This window comes from Dipteris shenzhenensis, chromosome 4 (assembly GCF_047967505.1).
Source record: "Dipteris shenzhenensis isolate YYH24624 ecotype China chromosome 4, Dip_SZ_1.0, whole genome shotgun sequence".
In the NCBI taxonomy this organism is placed as follows: Eukaryota; Viridiplantae; Streptophyta; class Polypodiopsida; order Gleicheniales; family Dipteridaceae; genus Dipteris; species Dipteris shenzhenensis.
In genome coordinates, this window is record NC_141599.1 from 11,484,730 (window position 1) to 11,506,213 (window position 21,484).

The window sequence follows — 21,484 nt, forward strand, 5'->3', positions numbered from 1 at the left end:
CTACAATGAAGGCTTTTTGCAACACCTCCCAGTTGACTTTCTCCTCCGAGCTGAGGGCCTTATACCAGAGGTGCTGCCCTCTACACCTTAGTTTTGAGTATTATTATCAATGTCATGAAATAGTGCCAAATTAGGAGTCCTTTGAGTTTGGTTTCATCTTCTTGTCGAAGCTGTTTCCCAATGAAAACTAGTTTTTCTTCCTCCCCTTCTAGGGCGAGGTTTATTGTGCATGTTTTTGCTAGTCCCTCATAGATTGAAGTTTCTCCAATGCTATCAGTTTTTGTAGATCTCATCTTTGTCTTGCTTTGCCTCTGTGTGTGTAAAGAGGCTATCTCTCAATAATAGAATAGACTCTCCCACTCAAAGTAGGATAGGCTCAAAGCTTCTCAAGAAAGCTCTTTAAAAAAAATGACGAAAATCTTTCTCAAGAAATTCTCTCAATAATAAAAAACCTCTCTCTTTCTCTCTCTCAATAGAACATAATTCAACAGCTCTCAAGCTCTCTCAATGAGTGGAACTTCCCCAAAACAAACTAGAATTCTCTCCGCCATGGAAGATCTTTCTCAATCTAAAACTAGAACTAACCTAGGAGAAAAACATGAGCTCCTAAGGCAAGCCTATAGCTGATCTAGGAGACTAGACCTATGCTCTAATACCATGAGAAAACATGTGTGCCTCAGGATCTATGGAGCGCTCTAAGGTGGATGGAACCTTTGTGGAAACATGATGAAGAGAGTGCTCATGACATGTACCTCAAGTCAATTAGGCTCCAAGATAGATTAGCTTGGACTTATAAACAAAATCTTGAGTGAATGTGCATTTCTCTATTCAACAATACATGATAGGCCTCTTATATAGAGAGTGCCCTTAGAATAGTCAACACTTGTGGGATCCTCTCATCCACATCTCTCCTTGTGGATATCCTTGATCCACATCTCCACATCATGTAGTCCACATCCTGGGGTGGCTACTTTAATTCTTTCCTGTACCATACCTTAGCCTTTAATATGTGCTCATGGCACCATATCTCAACACATGGTTCCCTGTGAAGAATGTGGGTCCTCAGTCCACAAAGACAACCTTAGTCCCTGGCTATGGCTCATCACAGTTATTCGACTTGTACAAATCACAAGTCAACATTAAGCCAGCATATAAAAACCAATAAAAAATAGTATGCTTGTCAACTCCCCAAATGAAAATGGCTAACAATGCTGGAGAAGAGCCAACCACATACATATTGGGGTTTCCAATATACTCAACATTGCACGAGTTTATTAGTGATTGCAAGCAACGACTCTTGGACAAGGAGAAGCCTGACCGGTTAGCAAATGGTAATAAAACCATCCCAAACAAAAATCAACGACTACAGTGATGCTAATGATTTCCCGTGATCAGTTCCAAATAAATTGATATCCAAAACTTCTGAAAACTATACTAAGGTAGTTAGATATAGAATTCAGTAATCACCATGAATTCATGATATAAAACGAAGCTCAAGAGTTGCTAGACAATAAAGCAAATGGAATTTCTTGCTCCTGTATCGAGCTTATACATTATGGCTTCAACATCTCATTAGATCGCCTTACAAGTTTGGATCGTAAGATGGGATCAAATATATCGAACAAATTTATGGATGACTACGGGTATTAACACACTGGACAAAACACTCCACTAGCAATAGAAAAGGTTACAGTAAAATTAGCTTCAGATGTTGCTGAGCAATAAGAACAAGGCTTTAACCCGTTCACAAAACCTAATAAAGGTAAGAATCCGGATACCATGTCGATGCATTCTATACCTATTTTATAATTATCCAAAATATATGTTTATTGTAGAGGCATAAACATAAGGATATATTAATTGTATTATTGCCAGTGTAGAAAGTAGATCTGTTAAGAATCAAAGACAATGTTGGCCGTCCAACAAAGCGCCAAGCAAAAGGAAAAACAATCATTTGATCAATTCCATAACATGCATATAAAAATGCAAAGAAATACATTGGGCATGCCAACAATCTGCTGGCAAGACGTATAGAAAGCCACAAAAAATGCCCTCCACCTATGATGAAATCTGACATTGAAAATTTTCGTCCTTTTGAGGAAAAAATTATTGCAGAATATTGGCTGAATCAAGTAATATAGACAAGGCAATTACACTAGAAGAAAAATACATATCAAACTTTCATACAATAGGAGAACAAGGATACAAAAACCTCAAAGGCCACCCTCCATATCAAAAGAAATACTACTATTTGAAACGTCGCAATCTCATTTAAATTAATTTGTGTAAATAAAAAACCACAACAGTATCGTGTTAGCATGATTTCTCAACGATTCTCTCGTTTGAATTTTGTTTTACAATAAATTGCTCTTTGATAATTAGAAACTCTTTAATATCTTATGAAACATCACTATCTAATTTTCATTATCTTAGATCTAGTCATGGGTCAATTCGATTCGAGCAACCATAAATATTCGATTCCTCTCTTTGGCTTAAGCATATCATAGGGATTAATATGATTGGGGTATCATATAATGAGAGTACTGGCGAGTCAAACATGTTTTTGTAGCTCATGGAACAATACACAGAGGCCAACAATCTCAGGTCTATCAATATTCATGCCATGTTCAACAAACATAATACAAATAAACATAAGACTAATATTTTATGTACGCTCTAAGTATTATGGCTTTTTTTACAAAAGCAATGAAATCTAATTACCTACTTTATATTTCTTTCACGTGTTCTCATTGCCTTGCAGGTAGCATTGTCTATAGAAGCAGCACAATACCAAACAATCAAAGGTAATATTTTTTGCATTTGAGATAGTCACAGTATAACACAAACATAAGCACAAAACAGAGATGAAAGCAAAAATGAAAGGAAAGGAGTCCAACGAGAGAGAGAGAGAGAGAGAGAGAGATTGATTGCAAAAGTATTGATGATTTTAAATTTCTATATAGCAATAAGAAACATGTTAAGTGAGTGAAATGGATGAAAGATGAAGCACAAAACCGATGCATTGCGCAAGAAGTGGATGGTTAGTGAAATGAATGAAAGGTTAAGGACAACACGAAAGTGAAAGACAGATGCAAGCTAAATAAGCTAGTAAGGCTCGGAACCTGGGAGGCATTTTGCAGAGGTTGTATTTTGCGAATGGGCACAGAGCTTCTCATGGCTTCCGGGTGAGTTTTGCTCTTCCCTTCTCCATCGTCTCTTTGCATTCCTCTCCTGCCCTCATTTTGCTCTCCGAATCCCATTTTTCTTCTCCCTTCACTTCCATTTTGCTTCTTTGCTTCTTTTGCACCATCCCTCATCTCGGGATTTCGAATTCCTTTACAATGGCGCTGTACATCACAGGGCTTGGCTCGCTCCGGCTCCTGGCCTCGCAAGTCTTTCCTCTTGCCTGCGTGGGATACAGCTGCATCATCCTAGCACGCCTTTTTCTAAGGCTTGCGCAACCTGTGCTTGTACCCGTGTCGCCTCCATCCTTGCTTCCCAGCACTCGAATGGTAACCTTTTTTTTTCTCTTTCCCGCCATGGAACTTCACGTCATTCGAAAGTTTAACATTCGCTTCTAAGTATTCTCGTTTAATGTTTTCGTCGTTGTGCCATATGTTGGCCGTTGGAAACGGCCCACGGTGTTGCGTTTCCAAGTTGGAATTTTCGAATGCTTTCAAATTCCACTTTCCATTGCTCACTTCATCGTTGTACAGAGGAGCTTTTCCCACATGAATCACAATTATTGTTACGTCCTACAATGTTGTTTAGCATTAGGCTAGTCTTTCAAGTTCAGTTAGTTTTGTGGCAGACTTGAAGAGTTTTTGTCTTCGTACATTGGTTCTTGACCCTTAAATTCTGAGAATGGTCATGGCAGATCCACTTTTGGTGCAGGCAGCAAAAGGGGAGACCGTGTCACGGCCACCTGCTTGGATGATGCGGCAGGCTGGGCGATATATGGCTGCTTACAGAAAGTTGGCTGAGAATCATCCATCTTTTCGGGAAAGATCAGAAACAGTAGATTTGATTGTGGAAATTTCCTTGCAGCCGTGGAAAGCTTTTCGACCAGACGGAGTGATTATATTCTCAGATATTCTAACACCATTACCTGCTATCGGAATAGATTTTGAAATTGACGAGAATAAGGGCCCACTTATTGCACGCCCTATTCGTTCAAAGGAGGGCCTAGCATATTTACAAAAGGTCGACCTCGACAAGCTGAGCTTTGTGGGCGAGGCATTGCATATACTAAGAAAAGAGGTGAGATCAGTCTGTGCATGTGCAGAGAGAGAGAGAGAGAGAGAGAGAGAGAGAGAGAGAGAGAGAGAGAGAGGGTGGGGGGGTGGGGGGCTCTTATCTCAATTGGCTGGGGCCTGATGCAATCAGTGTAAGTGAATGAGACGTTAAAAGTACAAGAGTACATCTGCATTTTAAAGACTTGTCAAACGGTCAACTCCTGCCCCACAAGGAACTCCTGATTAAGTTTTGAAAAAGAATTGACTAGGGCACTCTGCAGACCTTATTGGGTTTCGTAGGGCACGGCCTATAAGAACCCGTCAGTAGCAGCAAAAGAGCCAATTTGGAAGATTCAACATTCAACAGATACCACTAGTCACGTACACAGTTGGTGGGAATTGCGTAGAGATAGGGCTCACAAAAGCATTCATGCCCTAAGATGTCCTACGACATTCCTCCTGACCTTGCTTTTAGGTAGAGTGCAAGATATAGATAATGTCAAGCCACTAGAGGGGTTGCTGGTTGAGTCTGCTGCCCACCATCACTACAGCTGGCAAGCCAGATATGCAAACCTGTGATGATGGTCATGGTCTTTCAAATGTCATTCTAAAGGGTATGAGAGGCCCTTGGATGGTCTTGAGGTTACTCGAAGGATCTTAGACCAAATCAAAGCCAGTAGTGTAGTAGTGGCAAGTGCCATGTCGTTTTCTCTGCTCAAGCCAGGAATCTAAAGGTACTTGTAGCCATAATACTACGTCCGGGCCATAGATGAGCCTAGGAGGAGCAAGCTATAAGCACCTGCCAATTTAGTAGTGTACTAAAGAGAAGTACTAGCTGTGGCTGGGATGGTTGGGCCATAAAAACGTGATAGGCTCACCTTGTTAAGCTTGCAACTGAGCTTTGAAGAAGCTCCCAAAACTCGTCCTTATCAGCAAGTCATGCTCCTCAAAGCAATCATTATTATTTTTGACAAAGTCATACAGCAGGCATTTATACCTTTGCAACAAGGCTTCCCCTTTGCTTTGCCAGGAAGGCTTCACCCTCCAAGTGCTAAGGCTTCACGCTCCATTCCTAAGCACTTGAGAAACACAAGGGAAGCACTTTGCCCAAAGCATGCTATTAAAGTCTGTAAGAATATACATGCCATTGGATCTCTGTTTGATTGTTTGTTTTGAAAACTAACTAGGTACCTCTCGAAGGCACCCAGAACTAACTACGCACCTTTCGAAGGCACCAGCATCTCGAAGGTACTGCCATCTTTAGTATCCTTGTACTTCTGTGGAAGTCTCTCAAAAGACAACTCCCTTATGCAAGTGGTATCAGCCTTGTTCTTAGAACAACCGTCTGAGCAACTATTGCTGTCCTCCACCTTCACAAAGGCCTCTTGTCCCTCTGGCTCACCAGACCATCTCTCAATTCAGACATAAGGACAGTTCCACACAAAACAGCATACCTGATCTCGGCAACATTTGGAGTTGTTACCAAGAGCTCATGTGCTTCCGTTACCACATTTGTCGCTGGTTTTGGCTGCTCTGTGCTTGGACTATTTCCTCTTCTTCACCCTTCTTCTTTACGCAGCCCTTCGCATAATGTCTTGGCTGATCACAGGCTCACAGCAGAAGCATGTCTTATTTTCCTTGCTTCCTCCACTAGAAAAGTCCTGCTCATCAGATTTATCATCTTTCTTCCTGTTTGTCTTTCTGTTGCCGGGCTTGCCCTTTCCTTGCCCTTGCTTTTGCCTTGTGTAACAACGGCTTTGTATCAACATGGCCCTTAGCTCCTCAAAGGTGAGTAGCCTAAAGCTCGGCAACATGTTGAGCATTAGCATTGGCTATTGAACCACATCCACCTTATGATCCAACACACAGAGCTGAGCTCTCAATACCTTCACTTTCAAGAGGTAGTCTGCACAGTGTCACCCTCCCCCATCCTCATGATGAGTAGTTGGTTCTTGAGGTTGAGGATCCTTGACGTATTGTTCGTTCCATGCAGGTCCTTTACACTTCCTTCGAAGTATCTACCAATTGAATGCGTGGAATCACTCCGTCTGCTATTTGTTTGATGATCACTGACAGCGCTCCGGCATCCTTTTCTCCCCACTCTTCTATCTTGTCATGATCAGCTTGTTTTATTACTTTACCTATCGCAGCGTTGATGTCTTTGAGCTTTAGATCCTCTCCCATCGTTATCTTCCCACAACTTCCCTTGCCACTAGGTGGCTCCGTAAGTTACAGCCTTTATGGCTAAAAATAGAAAACAAGTTAAGAAACCCAATTTAGTTCTAAACCAAAACAACATGATAATGCCAAATGTCAAATAATGGCAAATATCATCATGAATCTAAGCAACCCAAGAAGGAGGGTCCTTGCTATTACTATGGGAAGCTTAGCCATGTTTCTTTCAAATCTACGAAGGAAAAGACATATATAGGTAAATGTGAGTTTAAACCAAGTGGTAATTCTCATCAAACTCTTGCAGGACACCAGTCTTTAAAAATTGAAACGGCTTTAGCTATTTCTAAACCAAATAGGTTTGGATACATTGATGACTAACGAATTATTGACTTAGGGGCTTCTAACATTTCACTCCTCATAATGCGTGGTTCTCTTGCCTTGCAAGGAGGAAGGGTATTGATAATGTTGAGCTAGGAGACTCAATGTTGCATCAAATCAAAGGTGCTGGTGTCACTGCACCCCAGCCTGTGGCATTCTGGATTGCCACACGGACTGCCACATCAACAGGCCACACAAGCAGCCACCTCAGCAAGCCCTACAATGTAGCCACATCAGCAACACGTGCAAGTGTCATGTCAGCATGTGTAGGCGACATGTCAGCACATGCACCGTACAACACCATGCCAGCCCCAGCCACCACGTGGCAGACACGGGGTTGGCGAGACCAGACCAGCTTTGTCGGGTAGATCTGACACTAGGTCAGCCAGCAGGCTACGTGGGTTTGGTCAAATTAGGAAACCCGTCTTTCCTTTGGCAAGGTCTGCAACAAATGAATATCTCTAGATAACCTGGACCATGAACTCTCACTGAGCTCTCAAGCAGGTACTCTTCTGGCTTTAGTACACCTTGCTCATCATCTTCTGGCAATCTGCATCCGAGATTTGAAGAAGCACCACACTTCCCCTTCTGCCTTCGAAGAAGGTCAATTCCTTCCAATCTCGCTGAGACAAATGAAGAGCATAGTCTCTCCACAGCATGCTATAAAGGCTCAAATGAAGAACATCAAGTACATGCTAGATCGTCGTACTGCGTGTGTGCTTGCTCTGAAAGCAAACCATGCACCTCATCGAGGCACCCACCAATATATTGCCTGTGTAATCTTGTACTGTCCCCTTCTGAAGTATAGCATCCATCTGAACATGAGACCCCAAGGCACTCCATGGAATCCACCCTCGTGTCAGTGTCAATAGCCACGCACCTGGAAGATACCAAGCACTCCATGTTGTCTGTCACCTTCTTAAAGGTCTCTGACTCCTTGTCGACCCACATCTCAATGTCAGACATCCTCACTGTGGTTTCTTGGTCAACATATTTGATCTCAGTAACACACGGAGATGTCACCAGGAACAACTCTTTGATTACCACATTTGCTTTGGCCTTTGTATCACCCTCTGAATTTGAGTCGGACTCCTTCCTTTTGTTTTTCTAATTCGCCTTCTTCTTTCTGTAGTCCTTCACAAAGTGACTTGGCGTATCACAATAGAAGCACTTCTTCTTCTGCTCCTCTTGGAAGTATATCTGTCATCAGAGTCGTCTTTCTTGGACTTGCCACCGTTAGGCTTGCCCTTTCCTTTGCCAGCGTAGTCCTTCGCCAGCAACACCTTGTCGTCTTTGTCGTTGTTGTAGAGCTTCTCCCTAGCTTCCTGCTGCAGTAGTAATGGAACCAACTCAAAAGTCAGAGGTTTGGTCCTCTGTCCTGCTGTCACAGTTGTAACAAAGCTTTTGAAATTCCGAGGTAGCCTCCTCAGTACCATCAAGGCCAAATGGCACGAGTCCACCTTCTGACCAACTGATGCTAGTTGATCCCTCACCACCTTGACACTTCGCCAAGTGGCTATGTACCGAATCTCCTTCATCCATATCTAGGTTGTAGAGTTGATGTTGAAGAAGCAAGATCCGGGATGTGTTGTCTGTCTCGTATAGATCCTTCAGAGTGACCCACTCCTCTACTGACGTCTCGGCCATCTGGATGTACAGAGCCCGCTGTACTCACTATGATCAATGCCAGGGCATGGGCATCTCTGTCTTCCCAAGCTTTGAGCTCCTCTCCTTCTATTGCCATGAGTATATTCCCCTGTTTGTCCACCATGTCCTCCGGTTTTGCCTCCACTCCCGTTGTCAATTTCCACAGCTTCTGAGCCACTAAATGACTCCAGATCTTCACCTTCCAGATCGGGTAGTTTGACCCATCCAGTTTCCCAGACTCTCCAAAGTTAGGGATAGTGAATGAAAGAAATTTGGGAAAGGAGGAAGGGAGAGCAGGGGCTGAAGGCTGAAGAGGTCGACATCTCTGCTGCTAAACCACATATCAAAGTCAACCAAACTGCATTAAAGACTATGATTCCTTATGAAGCATGGACATGGTGCAAGCCTGTAATTTCTCACATGCGGGTGTTTGGATCTCTTGCATATACACATGCATTCTCTCAACTGAGGCATAAGCTTGATGATAAGACCATCAAATCCATTTTTATTGGCTATAGCGCACAAAGCAAAGGATACAGGTTTTTTGTAGCCTAGCTCCAGCAAGGTAATTGGCAGTTGAGACCTGGTTTTTGCTGAGCATGCCCCTTTACCTTGGCTGGATTGTAAAAAACAGCCATTAGTAGAAGCCTTTGGTGTATTTGATGCCATCCTGCTCTTCACAGATTGAGATGACACTTTGCAAGGTCCGGCTCCAAATGCTTCTAGCAGCTCACAGTATCCTCCTGTTGCCAATTTTCAGCCACATGATGATCATGCTGTTGAACAGGTAGTTACAAAGGAACATTTATCATTAGGCAGCAGAAACGAGTTCCAAGGTACAGGACAGCAAGCAAGTTGAGCCCTTGGCTGCCCGTACTAGAGGTGGTTAAAAAAAAAAAGATGCCAGTTTGCTTCATGTTGCTTTGATTGCTACTGCCTGCAATGAGGAACCTCTCTGTCATAAGGATGCATTTGATAGCAGAGAATGGATGGTTGCGTTGAAAGCCGAACTTGATTCCATTCATTCAAATGGCACAGGGGAGTTGTATGACTTGACAATAGGCAAGCGTGCCATAGGCACTAAGTTGGTCTACAAATTGAAGCAGAAAGCTGATGGCAGTGTTGACCTCTACAAAGCCCGCCTTGTTGCGAAAGGCTATGCCCAACAACATGTCATTGACTTTGAGGAGACATTCGCTCCCACTTCACGCATCACGACCATTTGGTGCGTCATTGCTCTTGCATCCCATAAGCATTGGGAGGTCCACCAGCTGGACATTAAGACCACTATCCTTCATGTTTATTTACTGGAAGAGGTCTATCTAGGCTTTGAGGTTGAAGGTTCTGAAAATCAGGTATGCAGGCTGAAAAAGGCCCTCTATGGTTTGAAGTAGACACCGTGGTATGGTATGCGAAGATCATTCCTTTTTGCTATGCCTTGGATTTCAAGTCAGCCCTACAGAGGCCTCTCTTTATGTCCGGAAGAGTGAATCACAATTTCTGATTTTAATTCTTTATGTAGATGACAAGCTTATCATTGGGCCAGACCAATGCCATATATGGGCCGGTTGCACCACTATTTGGGCATCCGGTTTGCTAATGTTGAGGGGGCGTAATGATGAGTCATCCAAATATATTGGACAGCTCTTGCAGCGCTTCCAATTCGAGGATTGTAAGCCGGGTTCTACTCTATTGGAACCTGGCTTCCGTCTCTCCTCCGAAGATGAGAGTGCCCCATTTGATGCCACTCTTTATTAGCAGGCTGTGGGCTGTCTTATTACTTATGTCATACCTGGCCATATATGTAGTATGCCGTTTCCCAGTCAATCAGGTACATGCACTACGTGTTGGGATGCCGTTCATGAACTGATATACTTCCATTTTGTAAATGGACTCTTGTCGAATGTAAGACACCAAACATCACTTTTTGTTTTTAATGCTAAATTTATAAATATGATGAGGGTGTTTTCATAATTCTATTTCCTTAATTCTTTCCATGTCAACATGTTGGACATATGATTGCGGATCTAATCTTCAAAATACTTGCAATGGTGATGTTCTGGAAATTAAAACGTGTCGCTTGTGTGCCACTTTCTATGATCCCACATTTTTTAGCAGTGGCAGAAATTAGTTTTCGGCATTCTGAATTGAAACAGCAAGCGCTATGTATGCCTTTTTAAAGACTGATAGGAACCCCCTTTTTAAAGATTGATAGGAACTCCCTTTTTTTGGCCGCTTTTACTTTGGATGGGGCTTACTTATCTGCCAATAGGGAATCTTTTGTGTAAGTTTTAGGAAAGTGTGGAGGGATTTCTTGGAAGTAATTAATAATTGTGTATCCCTAATTCTATGTAAATGTATTGGACATATGGTTGCTGATTTAATATGAGGAATGCGTACAATGCTTATAGGTGGCTTGTGTGCCGCTTTCTACTATGATGCCATCGTTTTTAGTAGTGGCAGATACTAGTTCTCAGCATCCTGAATGAAAGCATGCCTTCTTCTACAGTGATAGGAAGTCCCTTTCTCCATGGTTTTACTTGGAGGGGAGTCCTGCTTATCTAATGCTATGAATCTTGTGTAACATGAAATTGAGGAGTACATAATCCTTATGATTTACAGGCTAGAGATCTGTAAAATTCTAGCTCATCTGTTCTTATTCTTGGTTTGTGCGATGCCTGAAGTTCAGATAGTTATAAGTAATATTGAGTATTTTCCAAAATCCAAATGTACAGATAGATTTGAGGAAGGTAGATGTAGATTTGCAGTCCAGCAGCTAAGCCAAATACATGTACTCACATTTTCTGGCCTCTTTTTCTAGGTTGGAGATGGTGCTGCTGTGCTTGGCTTTGTTGGTGCACCTTGGACCTTGGCAACTTATATTGTTGAAGGAGGAACTACACGAACTTACAAAATAATTAAAACTATGTGCTATCAATCCCCAAGTTTCCTGCATGGCTTGCTTTCTTTTCTGGCTCAGGAGATAGGAAGTTATTTAATCTTTCAGATCAAGTCTGGTGCACAATGTGTGCAGATTTTTGATTCTTGGGGTGGCCAACTCACTCCTGAGCAATGGGATACGTGGTCAAAACCTTACATTCAAGAGGTATGGCATCATAGTGTTACAAACTTGTTCCTAGTGAAAGAGAGTGCATGTCGAGCCAGTTACTGTTTCTCATGTTTGAATTGTTTAACCCCGCAATTTCATAAAGATCTTCTGTCACTTCTTGCTTCTAAATTTCATAGTTTCTTTGTCTTCGTTCAAGGGATAGTGCTTTTATTTCTCAAATTTGCAGATTATATCATATTAAATCTTTGTTTGGGCTACAATTTAAGAAATTGATGAAAAAAGCTGGCTTTGTTCTGTTTTTCAGTAAAGTCATATCTCAGATTTCTGTCTTCGTTATGTTTAGGCTCATTGAACAAATGAGTACAAATTGTTGTTGGAAGAATTGCTTTATTCTGTCCTCTATTGTATTTATATCAGTTGTTACAATGTATCTCTTTGTCTCCCTTTTTTGTCGTAAAAAATAGCCCACATCTCTCTCTCTCTCTCTCTCGTCTTACTATCCTCCTCTGGTGAGGTCTCAAGTGACACTTAGATGCACTCCATATCTCTTGTGGACATGACTTGAAGGTCAACCTTGGTATGGACAGAGAGCACTTTACCTTGGATGGGTTGCCAGTGGAGGTGCTTGCATCCTACACATTCCCAGGGGTCCCGTTCTTCTGTCCGATCTCTATGATGCGAACAACATTACAGGCTTGATCAATTGAAAGGCATCCAAGCATCCAAACCACTAGCAAACTGTACTCAAGCAGCCTCAAGGCTTTCACATTGAACACATTGACCCTCTGGCCTTTCCCTAGGCACACCCTTTGCTTCTGAGTGCTTGCTTAAGCCAGTGGGGACCAGAAAGGACTCCAAACACAAGAAATACACTGCAGCTAACTTCAAAAAGAGAAATAACAATCAAATGGAAGACAATAACCAAATACCCACTATACGTGGCAGAGGGGCGAGCTTGTCCTCGCACCTATCCCCTGGCCAAGCTCCCAACAGGTGCATGTGTCTTCCAGCCTCCGAGAGAAGAGAGAAAGAATAGATAGAAGGTAGAAGGAGGGCAAGTGAAGAGCTATAGAGGACAAAAAGCCGCAAGATCTTCCCGAAGTCTTTGCTTCAGGATCTGTGCCAGGGAAAGCCTCCTCGGAAGCGTGCATGTCTCGAATTCCTCGCCAAGGACTCCTCGGAGAACGTGCCCTCCTCGAATCCCGTGCCAAAAGTGTCAGTACAGCCTCTACGGTAGCCGTACAACAGCCTTAGCTGCCTCGAAAATCGTGCCAAAGGGCGTACAACAGCCTGGTTGAGAGCAAGAGCTGGAGCAGGCGTCAGAGTAGCAGCATGCAGGTGTAGAAACAACAGAAACCAGCAGGGAGAGCAAGAACAAGCAACCAAAACTGCTCTAGGTGCTTCTGCAAACTGAGGACGCTCTAGGAGGGTGAGGAGAGAGATGGTAGGTTGGAGGAAGCACATGCATTTGCATGCATGCCACTTTGCCCTGCCTTGGTCCCAACTTTAAAACCCCTCTAGATGCCTTTGCCTTTCCCTAGGACCTAGTGGGTGCACTTAGAAATTGCCCCTAGGGACTTCTAGGAAGTTTGCACTTTCTCTAGCTAGTCCCTCATGGACAAACCATTACTAGACTTAACCATGGTTAACCTCGGGTTGAGTTACAATAAACTTGACATCACTTTTCACGTCCCCGTGACATACCCTCCTCTTAAAACAGCAAAGTACCCAGGTTACTACTGAAAACTTATAGGAAAAACTAAAGAAAATAGGCAGAAATAGCCCCTACCGGAATATACATCATCTGTAAGATACAACCTACAATGATAATATGGGCGAGGAGAGCTCGAGAGTCCATCCATACATCAATGCATCCTCTGTGGCGAGTGTTGCGAACACACATCATGGAGACCTCATGGCAGAAATACTGTCAGCAAGCAGCATCTCGGGTGAGACAATCGGTGTCACCAAGCAATCTCCAGATACGTGAGCAACCTGTATCAAGGAAGTGGAGGTGCTACCCTCCTCTCGAGCATCAGGCAATGCTCCAGATCTCTCTGCTCTATCATGGAGTTCTTTCAGCTAGATCACATGGACCCCCACAAGACGAGGCCTCGACATGATCGTGACCCGGAGCCTGTGACCCGACAGCTCAGATAGAGGGTCGACACACATATTACACTTGGAGACATCCCCTCCTTGTTTATAGTCGGGGAGCCCGACCGACGGTGGTCACAGTAGCCCTGGTTAGACGCAGAGCTACGACCAGGAGATGTGCCGGGACCGCACCTCTGAGTGGCCGACAGCACTCTATTGCCGACTTCATGTCTCTACTGCCTCATCCATCGTGATATCTTGCTGCTGCCGATGATGATGATGATATTGATGACGATGCTGAGATTGATATACTTAGGACTTAGTACTGCCATTTTGCGTTGGTATGGACGTTCGTTTAGTAGCTCCATTACCACAGCTTGTTGTATCAAGATTTTCACAGTCTCATAGACCCATCGGTCTTCCGAAGACTTTAATAAACTTTCTTTCTTTCTTTCTTTCTACTGAATCTGTAGGAGCGTGCAGTGCAGTGGGCTCGAGCTGAAATGCGTCCAGGTAGAGCTGCAAAATCTGAGGTGACTTTGCTAGATCACCCTCCTCCATTCACTTCGCAGCCAATGCAGGATAGTTCTTGAATTTCACCAGGTAGCGACGGGAAACTCTACCTCTTATCTTTCTTTCGATATGTGCCAAAATCTGTTCCAGAACCAACACTTCATCTAATTCTTCAACCTCGGGCTGATCCTCATGAAGTAGGTCAGCATGCACATTGCCCTGGAAAGGCTTCAATAAACTCACATGAAAGGCATTGTGTATCGTCCGATTTTCAGGTAGTTTCAGCTTGTAAGCTACATCATTAATACTTTTAGAAACCTGGAAAGGACCATAATACATCATCTTCAGCTTTGTGTACACTTTGTCCTTGCCTTTCATCTTCCTGAGTCGCACTTTCTGAAAACGCAGCAGCACCCAATCACCCTCGTTCAAGGGTAACTCGTGGCGATGCTTATCTACTCTACCGTCCTGCATAACCCCAACTACGCTGTTCCCACATGCATCAGCTTGGACAGCGAAAGGTTTGCGAAGATCAGGCAGTACGATAACAGGATCGGAGTAAAGCTTCTCTTTCAGATTCTTAAAAGCTGCAATCTCTTTGATACCCCATCTGAAAGTGAGGCCTTTCTTCTGCAAGGCATGGAATGGTGATGCAATCTTTGCAAAATATCGGATAAATCTCCTGTAGTACAAGCGCAGTACGAGCGCACAAAGACAAAGGTCTCCAACATGTCCCAATTGATTGAGAATGCCACTACGGCTTATGCACTCATGCAGGGGAAGGTTTCTAGGTTCAAAGGTGGCTAGCCAACAGGAGACACCAAAGTCAAAGGGCAGCAAGATGAGATCTCCTAAGAAGTTCAGAAAGTTCAAGCAGCCTACACTAGAGCCTCCCCCATGTGGAAAGCACGTGAAACCACCTGATGCAGGCCATGTGTCAAGACCATTATAAATAATGAGATCATGCATCCTGCGGAGGTTTAATAGGGCCTGTCAATAAGATGTGAACGGTCTTCGTCTGTCAGCCGAAACCTGTAGCATACTTGCCTCCTCAAGGTCAATGTCTGGCAGTAGAGTGGAATCATCCCCTGAAGTCGAGGAGTGGTGCCTGACGAGCGCGTGTCCTCGCGTTGAAGTCCCCAACTGAGGACTTCTCTGCGGCTAGGGAAGTTAACAATGGACTGATAAGAGCAGCAAATGGAGATGTCTCATCCTCACCTCGAATATCTCTTGCAAAGTGGTAGGTCTCAGGGGAAAGTAGCAAACTGCAATAAACAGATTCCGGCTATCCCTGTGCTGAATCCGGATCTAAAGAAACCCGATGTGTCTCTATATAAAAGACTATGTTGTGACCTGTATAAGATTCCGAGAAGTTCCCTGGTTCTGACCATAAGGTACCATTACAGTTCCAGATGGTGCATGATAGGGTCTCGGATATCTGAGTCTCATAGACCCCGCCTCCCTATGTGGGAGGGGAGTCCCCTCCCCATGCGGGAGGGGAATTCCCTCCGTATGTGGAAGAGGAGTCCCGCTGTTGCAACAGGAAGCGCCTCTCCTCAACCTGTAGTGGAGTGAGGTCCTCATCCATGGAGATCGCTGGCTGGTCTCGTAAGGCTGACCTACGACGTAAAGCCGAAAGTCGTGCCTGAGCGTCATGGAACCGTATATGATAAGGGGCTGCTCTCGGTTGGGGTCCCTCCCTACCTGCGATGCTCTCTCAATCCTGTGCTCAGTCGCCCCTAGAGTAGTGGCCAGAAAGGTCGTCACATCTGCCATCGGTCTAGCCTCACTGCGTGAAAGAACAGATAGAAGGCGGAAGGAGGGCAAGCAAAGAGCTGTAGAGGACAAACCAGATCTGCCCCGAAGTATTTGCTTCAGGATTGGTGCCAGGGAAAGCCTCCTCGGAAGCGTGCATGTCTCGAATTCCTCGCCAAGGGCTCCCCGGAGAACGTGCCCTCCTCGAATCCCATGCCAAAAGTGCTCGTATAGCATGTATGGAAGCCGTACAACAGCCTTAGCTACCTCGAAAACCTTGCCAAAGGTCCGTCGAACAGCCTGGTTGAGAGCAAGAGATGGAGCAGGCATCAAGGCAGTAGCATGCAGGTGCAGAAGCAACAGAAACCATCAGGGAGAGCAAGAACGAGCAACCAAAACTGCTCCAGGAGCTTCTGCAAACAAAGGATGCCCCAGGAGGGTGAGGGAGAGAGATGGTAGGTTCGGGGAAGCACATGCATTTGCATGCATGCCACTTGGCCCTTCATTAAAGTCCTAACCACCATACCAAGGACAACGTTGGTTGTCCTTTGTACTTTAAAACTCCTCGAAGATGCCTTTGACTTGCCCCTAGGACCTAGTGGGTGCACTTAGAAATTGCCCTTAGGGACTTCTAGGAAGTCAGCACTTCCTCTAGCGAGTCCCTCACTGCCAAACCATTACTAGACTTAACCACGGTTAACCCTAGATTGAGTTATAATAACTTTACATCACTTTTCATGTCCCCATGACATACCCTCCTCTTGAAACAACAAACTATCCAGGTTGTTGAAAACCTCTAGAAAAAATAAAGAAAATAGACAGAAATAGCCCATACCAAAATATACATCATCTGTAAGATACAACGTGCAATGATAATATGGGCTAGAGAGCTCGAGAGTCCATCCATACATGCATCCTCTATGGCAAGTGTCGCGAACACCCATCGTGGAGACCTCATGGTAGAAATATTGTCAACAAGCACCATCTTGGGTGAGACAATCAATGTTACCAAGCGATCTCTAGATTCATGAGTAGTTTGTATCAAGGAAGGGGAGGTGCTACCCTCCTCTCGAGCATCATGCAATGCTCCAGATCTCTACTCTACTGAACTTGTAGGAGCCTGGACTCCACTGGGCTCAAGATGAAATGCGTCCAGGTAGAGCTGCAAAATCTGAGATGACTTTGCCAGATCACCCTTCTCCATCCACTTCGCATCCAGTGTAGGATAGTTCTTGAATTTCACCAGGTAGCGATGGGAAACTCTACCTCTTACCTTTCTTTCGATATGTGTCAAAATCTGTTCTAGAACCAAGACTTCATCTAATTCTTCAACCTTGGGCTGACCCTCATGAAGTAGGTTAGTAGGCACATCGCCGTGGAAAGGCTTCAATAAACTCACATGAAAGGCATTGTGTATCAATAGGGTAGTTTCGACTCTCTAGTCTCGTCACACCGTCTCCATATTAAGAGTGTTGAGGCAGAGGGCATACCCAAAGAGGGCCGCATCTACACTGTGTGAGAGTCTCGGGAGATTGATTCAAAGGAGCATTTTGCATTTGGATGCCTTGTGCACTCAGAGGTCGCTATCACTGCCTTTTTGAGATGGTCTTGGATCCGTATCCAAATTTTTTGTCCTACCTAGACCAAAGATGCATGGCAGCCTTCATCCATGAGGTTGTCCGACACAGGGAGCATTTTCTGAGAGCACGTAGGGATGATTAGGACACATAGCTAGACTCCACTCATAGTATGATCACTGAGTTTTTCCAGCTAGACAACACCGACCAGTAGGACCCACAGAGATGGCGGCTTCGAGGTCTCAAGCGAGACACGCTCAACTCGTTGGCGCTCTGAGTTACAGATCACATTAGGGGACCTTCCCTCCATGGTAGTTAGACTAGAGGCCTGACCCATAGGAGTGAGAGTGGCACTTGTTTGCCACAGGGCTAGTCAAGAGACCATGGCGGACCGCACACGTCGATTGTTGCGAGAGACCTATCACAGGTTATATGCCACCATCAGCCTTGCACATCGACGTTTGCTCCCAGAGTTGATGCTCCTACTGGCTCTCAGTTCGAGGGCCAAGAGAGCTCTCTCTCTATGTATCGACGTTGTTATGTTCAGGACTTTGGGTTTTCCTTTGTAAATACATCATGGGTATTGATGCCTGCTTAGTGGCTCCACTCTCAGCTCATTGTATCAATTTCTTTTTAGTTTCATAGACCCTTTCGCCTTCCATAGATAGCATACATAGGTCGAGTCACTCAGGGACAGGTGACGAGTTGATACACCCATTGTGGGTTTCTCTCACAGCGATATGGCAATGTACTACTTTTATTTCTTGTCACAGGCATCGGCCTTTGGTAGGGGTGCCCATTTTGGTGGCCCCCACCCTTAGGTTTCATTCTACTTGGTTTCTTTCAGTATCATAGACCCTTTGGTCTTTCGTGGATGTTAATACTCTCTCTCTCTCTCTCTCTCTCTCTCTCTCTCTCTTATTTGGACTATATCAATTGTGTTTTCCTTAGATGTAGTGAATACTTATGGGATATGGGATATAGCAATGGTTGGCATATTAAGGCCATCTATAAAGGTATGTAAGTTGTGTACCAACCTCTGTGAATGACTTCAGGAAGGTGATTTCAAAACTTGCTCGTAGAAAGGATTGGACGTGGACGCATTGATAGTTTTGATATCTTTTTCTTCCTATTGCCTTACTCTGTTTCACAGAATTTCTTTCTTATGACAAAGGATCATGCAGGTTGTCAAAATTGTGAAGGAGAAGTGTCCGGGTGTGCCTTTGGTTCTGTATATTAATGGCAATGGTGGACTTTTGGAGCGCATGCAAGAGACTGGTGTTGATATCATTGGTTTGGATTGGACTGTGGACATGGCTGATGGACGCACGCGCCTGAAGAAGTCAGTGGGCATCCAAGGCAATGTTGATCCTGCTGTTCTATTTGCACCAATGACAGCTATTTCTGAAGAAATAGAGAGGTATGCACGTGTTCTTAAACTCAAGTATCATGCTGGAATCAAGGAGAGGAATTTATTAAGATTGCTAGTGGACTTATACAGCTTCATGCGTCTAAGTCTAGTTTATGAAGTGTGTATTGTATTGCATTCTTCTTTGTCAGAACTGATTGTCTTTATTTTGGATGCTTCAACGCTTTTACCACGTTTGATTATCATATAGGTCCATAATCTATGTGATCAGGTGATATTTGAATAGGCTTTAGTAGTTTCATTAAATGCCCTATATAGTTTAGGGCTGTTGATGTGAGTTCAAGTCTTTGTTTTTAGAATTGTAAATCGACCTTAAAGGGAGATTTTGTTTGTACATTGATAATGGTGTGTAACTGTTGTTTTTCCAGTTTGTCTGACCTCACATAGTTTCTTCATGGAGCCTTTGAGTAGCTTTCATGGATAAGAAATGCGGTTCCTTTATATGCTGTTTTAAGGGGGTTGATACAGTTTTCCAAGCTTTATTAACATTCAGAATCAATTGAACAGGAACTAGATACTCACTCACAGGAGGGCATCACCTCAACTCCATACCCACAATAGAGATTTCAAGAGTTCCTTTGTCACCCTAGTATCTTGGATCATGTCTACGCCTAGCTTAAAAGAATTGCATCCCATGTTTGGGATGCTATTTCCTCGACTGACATCTTAAATTGGCCGGCCTCTCCATGCCAATGGAACGTGTCAGAGCCACACAAATTAGCATGTTTTCCCGGTCAATTATCGATCACATTCCATGGAGATTAATCATTTCAACTCATTAATTTCAGAAGGATTCTACCATAACTGTCAAGCACACACCTAATCCCATGAATCCAACACGGTGAAAGATGAAATAAAATCACCACAAAAGAACACCACATATTTGTAGGCTATGGCAAGCAATGGAAGCTCAAAAATGGAGGTGAGAAGACAAAAAACGAGATGCTGTAATGAATTGCTGCAAAACTGAGAGTGGAGGCTCAAGAGAGAGCCAACATAACAAAACCCTAGGGCTAGATGCCCTAACTGTACTAAGTGTCCTAACTGTCTGAGTGGTACATGTACCAACTGTACCAACTGACCTAACTGACTGTAACTAGGCCTACGAGGCACATACCAAGGAATGAGTGGCACCTATGGATTGCCCATAGAATGACCTACAAACCCCCCTCCATGGTATGGGCTGAAGTATCTTGGACATGGCTCAGGATACTTGAATATCTAATGTCATGGTTGCACATGTTCATCTTGTAGGGATATATGACTGTACAGAGTACAGCAGATCAAGTCACAAAAGGTACTAAGTGTAAAGCTTGCCGAAAAGCTTCAAACTTAGGTCGAGGTAGAGCCTTCGTAAAAAGATCTGCCGAGTTGTCTTTAGTTGGAACATAAGACAACTGAATATCGCTTGTTGTCTGACATAGTGATAGTGAACCTCAAGATGCTTTGCGCAAGCATCGAAAACGGGATTCCGTGTAACAACCAAAGCACTCTGACTATCAGTGAAGATGATGGTAGGAGTAGTCTGACATGCATAAAGATTTGCAAGTAACTTCCGGAGCCAAACACACTCCACTGCAGCTGTAAGAGCTGCTCTGTACTCAGCTTCACAACTAGAAGCAGCAACTGTACTTTGCTTCTTCCTGAACCAAGAAATGCATGAAGTACCAAGCATGAAACAGTTGGCACTATGTGACACACGGGTGTCCGAACAGCCAGCCCAATCACTATCAGTGAATCCATGCATAACAAGTGAAGAATCAGCCTCATAAAGAAGGCCCAAGTGCTGAGTGCCTTTGAGATACCTGAAGACACGCTTCACGGCATGCCAATGGTGCGTAGAGGGGTTGTGCATATATCTGCTCAACTGTGAGACAGCATACTGAAGATCAGGTCTCGTATGGCTTAAGTAAATCAAACAACCAATTGCTTGCTGATAGAGAGTGACATCACATGCACCACTGCCATCCTCAGAAGAGAAGTGAAAACGAGGCTCTAATGGTGTGGATACTGGCTTGCAATCCTCAAACTGAAAATGCTGCAAAAGATGTCCAATATACTTGGATTGTGACATCGAAATGCCCCCTCACTGCTAGCAAATTGAACGTGCAAATAGTAATGCAAAAGACCAAGATCAGACATAGCAAATGTTTTCTGCAAGTCAAGCTTAAAAGTTGTAGGCCATCTTCTCCCGGTCGTATTGATGCCCTCTGGGCCCTTGGTATGTGCCATGTAGCTTTAGTTATTGGCACTTAGGTCACCTTGTACTTTTAGTGTCTTATGACACCTAGTACTAGTGGTACCACTAGGACACTAGATCCTAGGGTTCTCTTATATAGTACTTTGTACTCTCATTTTCATTCTACTAGTTGATGTGATGGCTTCCACTTCTTGCTCCATTCTTGTGCATCCTTTTGCTTCCGTGAGCCTATAGTGGTATCAGAGCACTTCCTTCTCGGACCTGCTCCCTACTCCTAGCTTCCTGCTTCTAGCTCCAGCTCTAGCTCCCGTACTTAAGCTCCATCGTCAAGCTCAGCTACTGGACGTCCCGCACAGCTCCGACGCGACCCCGCGACCTGCTGTCCGTACGATTTCGTACAATCTCGTA

At 44.0% G+C, this 21,484-nt stretch overlaps 1 protein-coding gene across 3 annotated transcripts in view; it reads left to right on the forward strand.

The window, feature by feature from the left end:
• Positions 1 to 3,125: 3,125 nt before the first annotated feature.
• Positions 3,126 to 21,484, forward strand: part of HEME1 (Uroporphyrinogen decarboxylase) — a 34,493-nt gene continuing 16,134 nt past the window's right edge. For 2 of the 3 annotated variants that reach the window (XM_087373338.1, XM_087373337.1), the window contains exons 1-5: positions 3,126 to 3,185; positions 3,361 to 3,512; positions 3,878 to 4,260; positions 11,257 to 11,541; positions 18,632 to 18,867. In XM_087373338.1, the coding sequence (XP_087229464.1) occupies positions 3,157 to 3,185; positions 3,361 to 3,512; positions 3,878 to 4,260; positions 11,257 to 11,541; positions 18,632 to 18,867 (1,085 nt within the window). In that variant the 5' untranslated portion in view covers positions 3,126 to 3,156. Of the gene's footprint in view, positions 3,186 to 3,360; positions 3,513 to 3,877; positions 4,261 to 11,256; positions 11,542 to 18,631; positions 18,868 to 21,484 lie in introns of those variants that run through there. The other variant, XM_087373339.1, reaches the window with a different exon arrangement.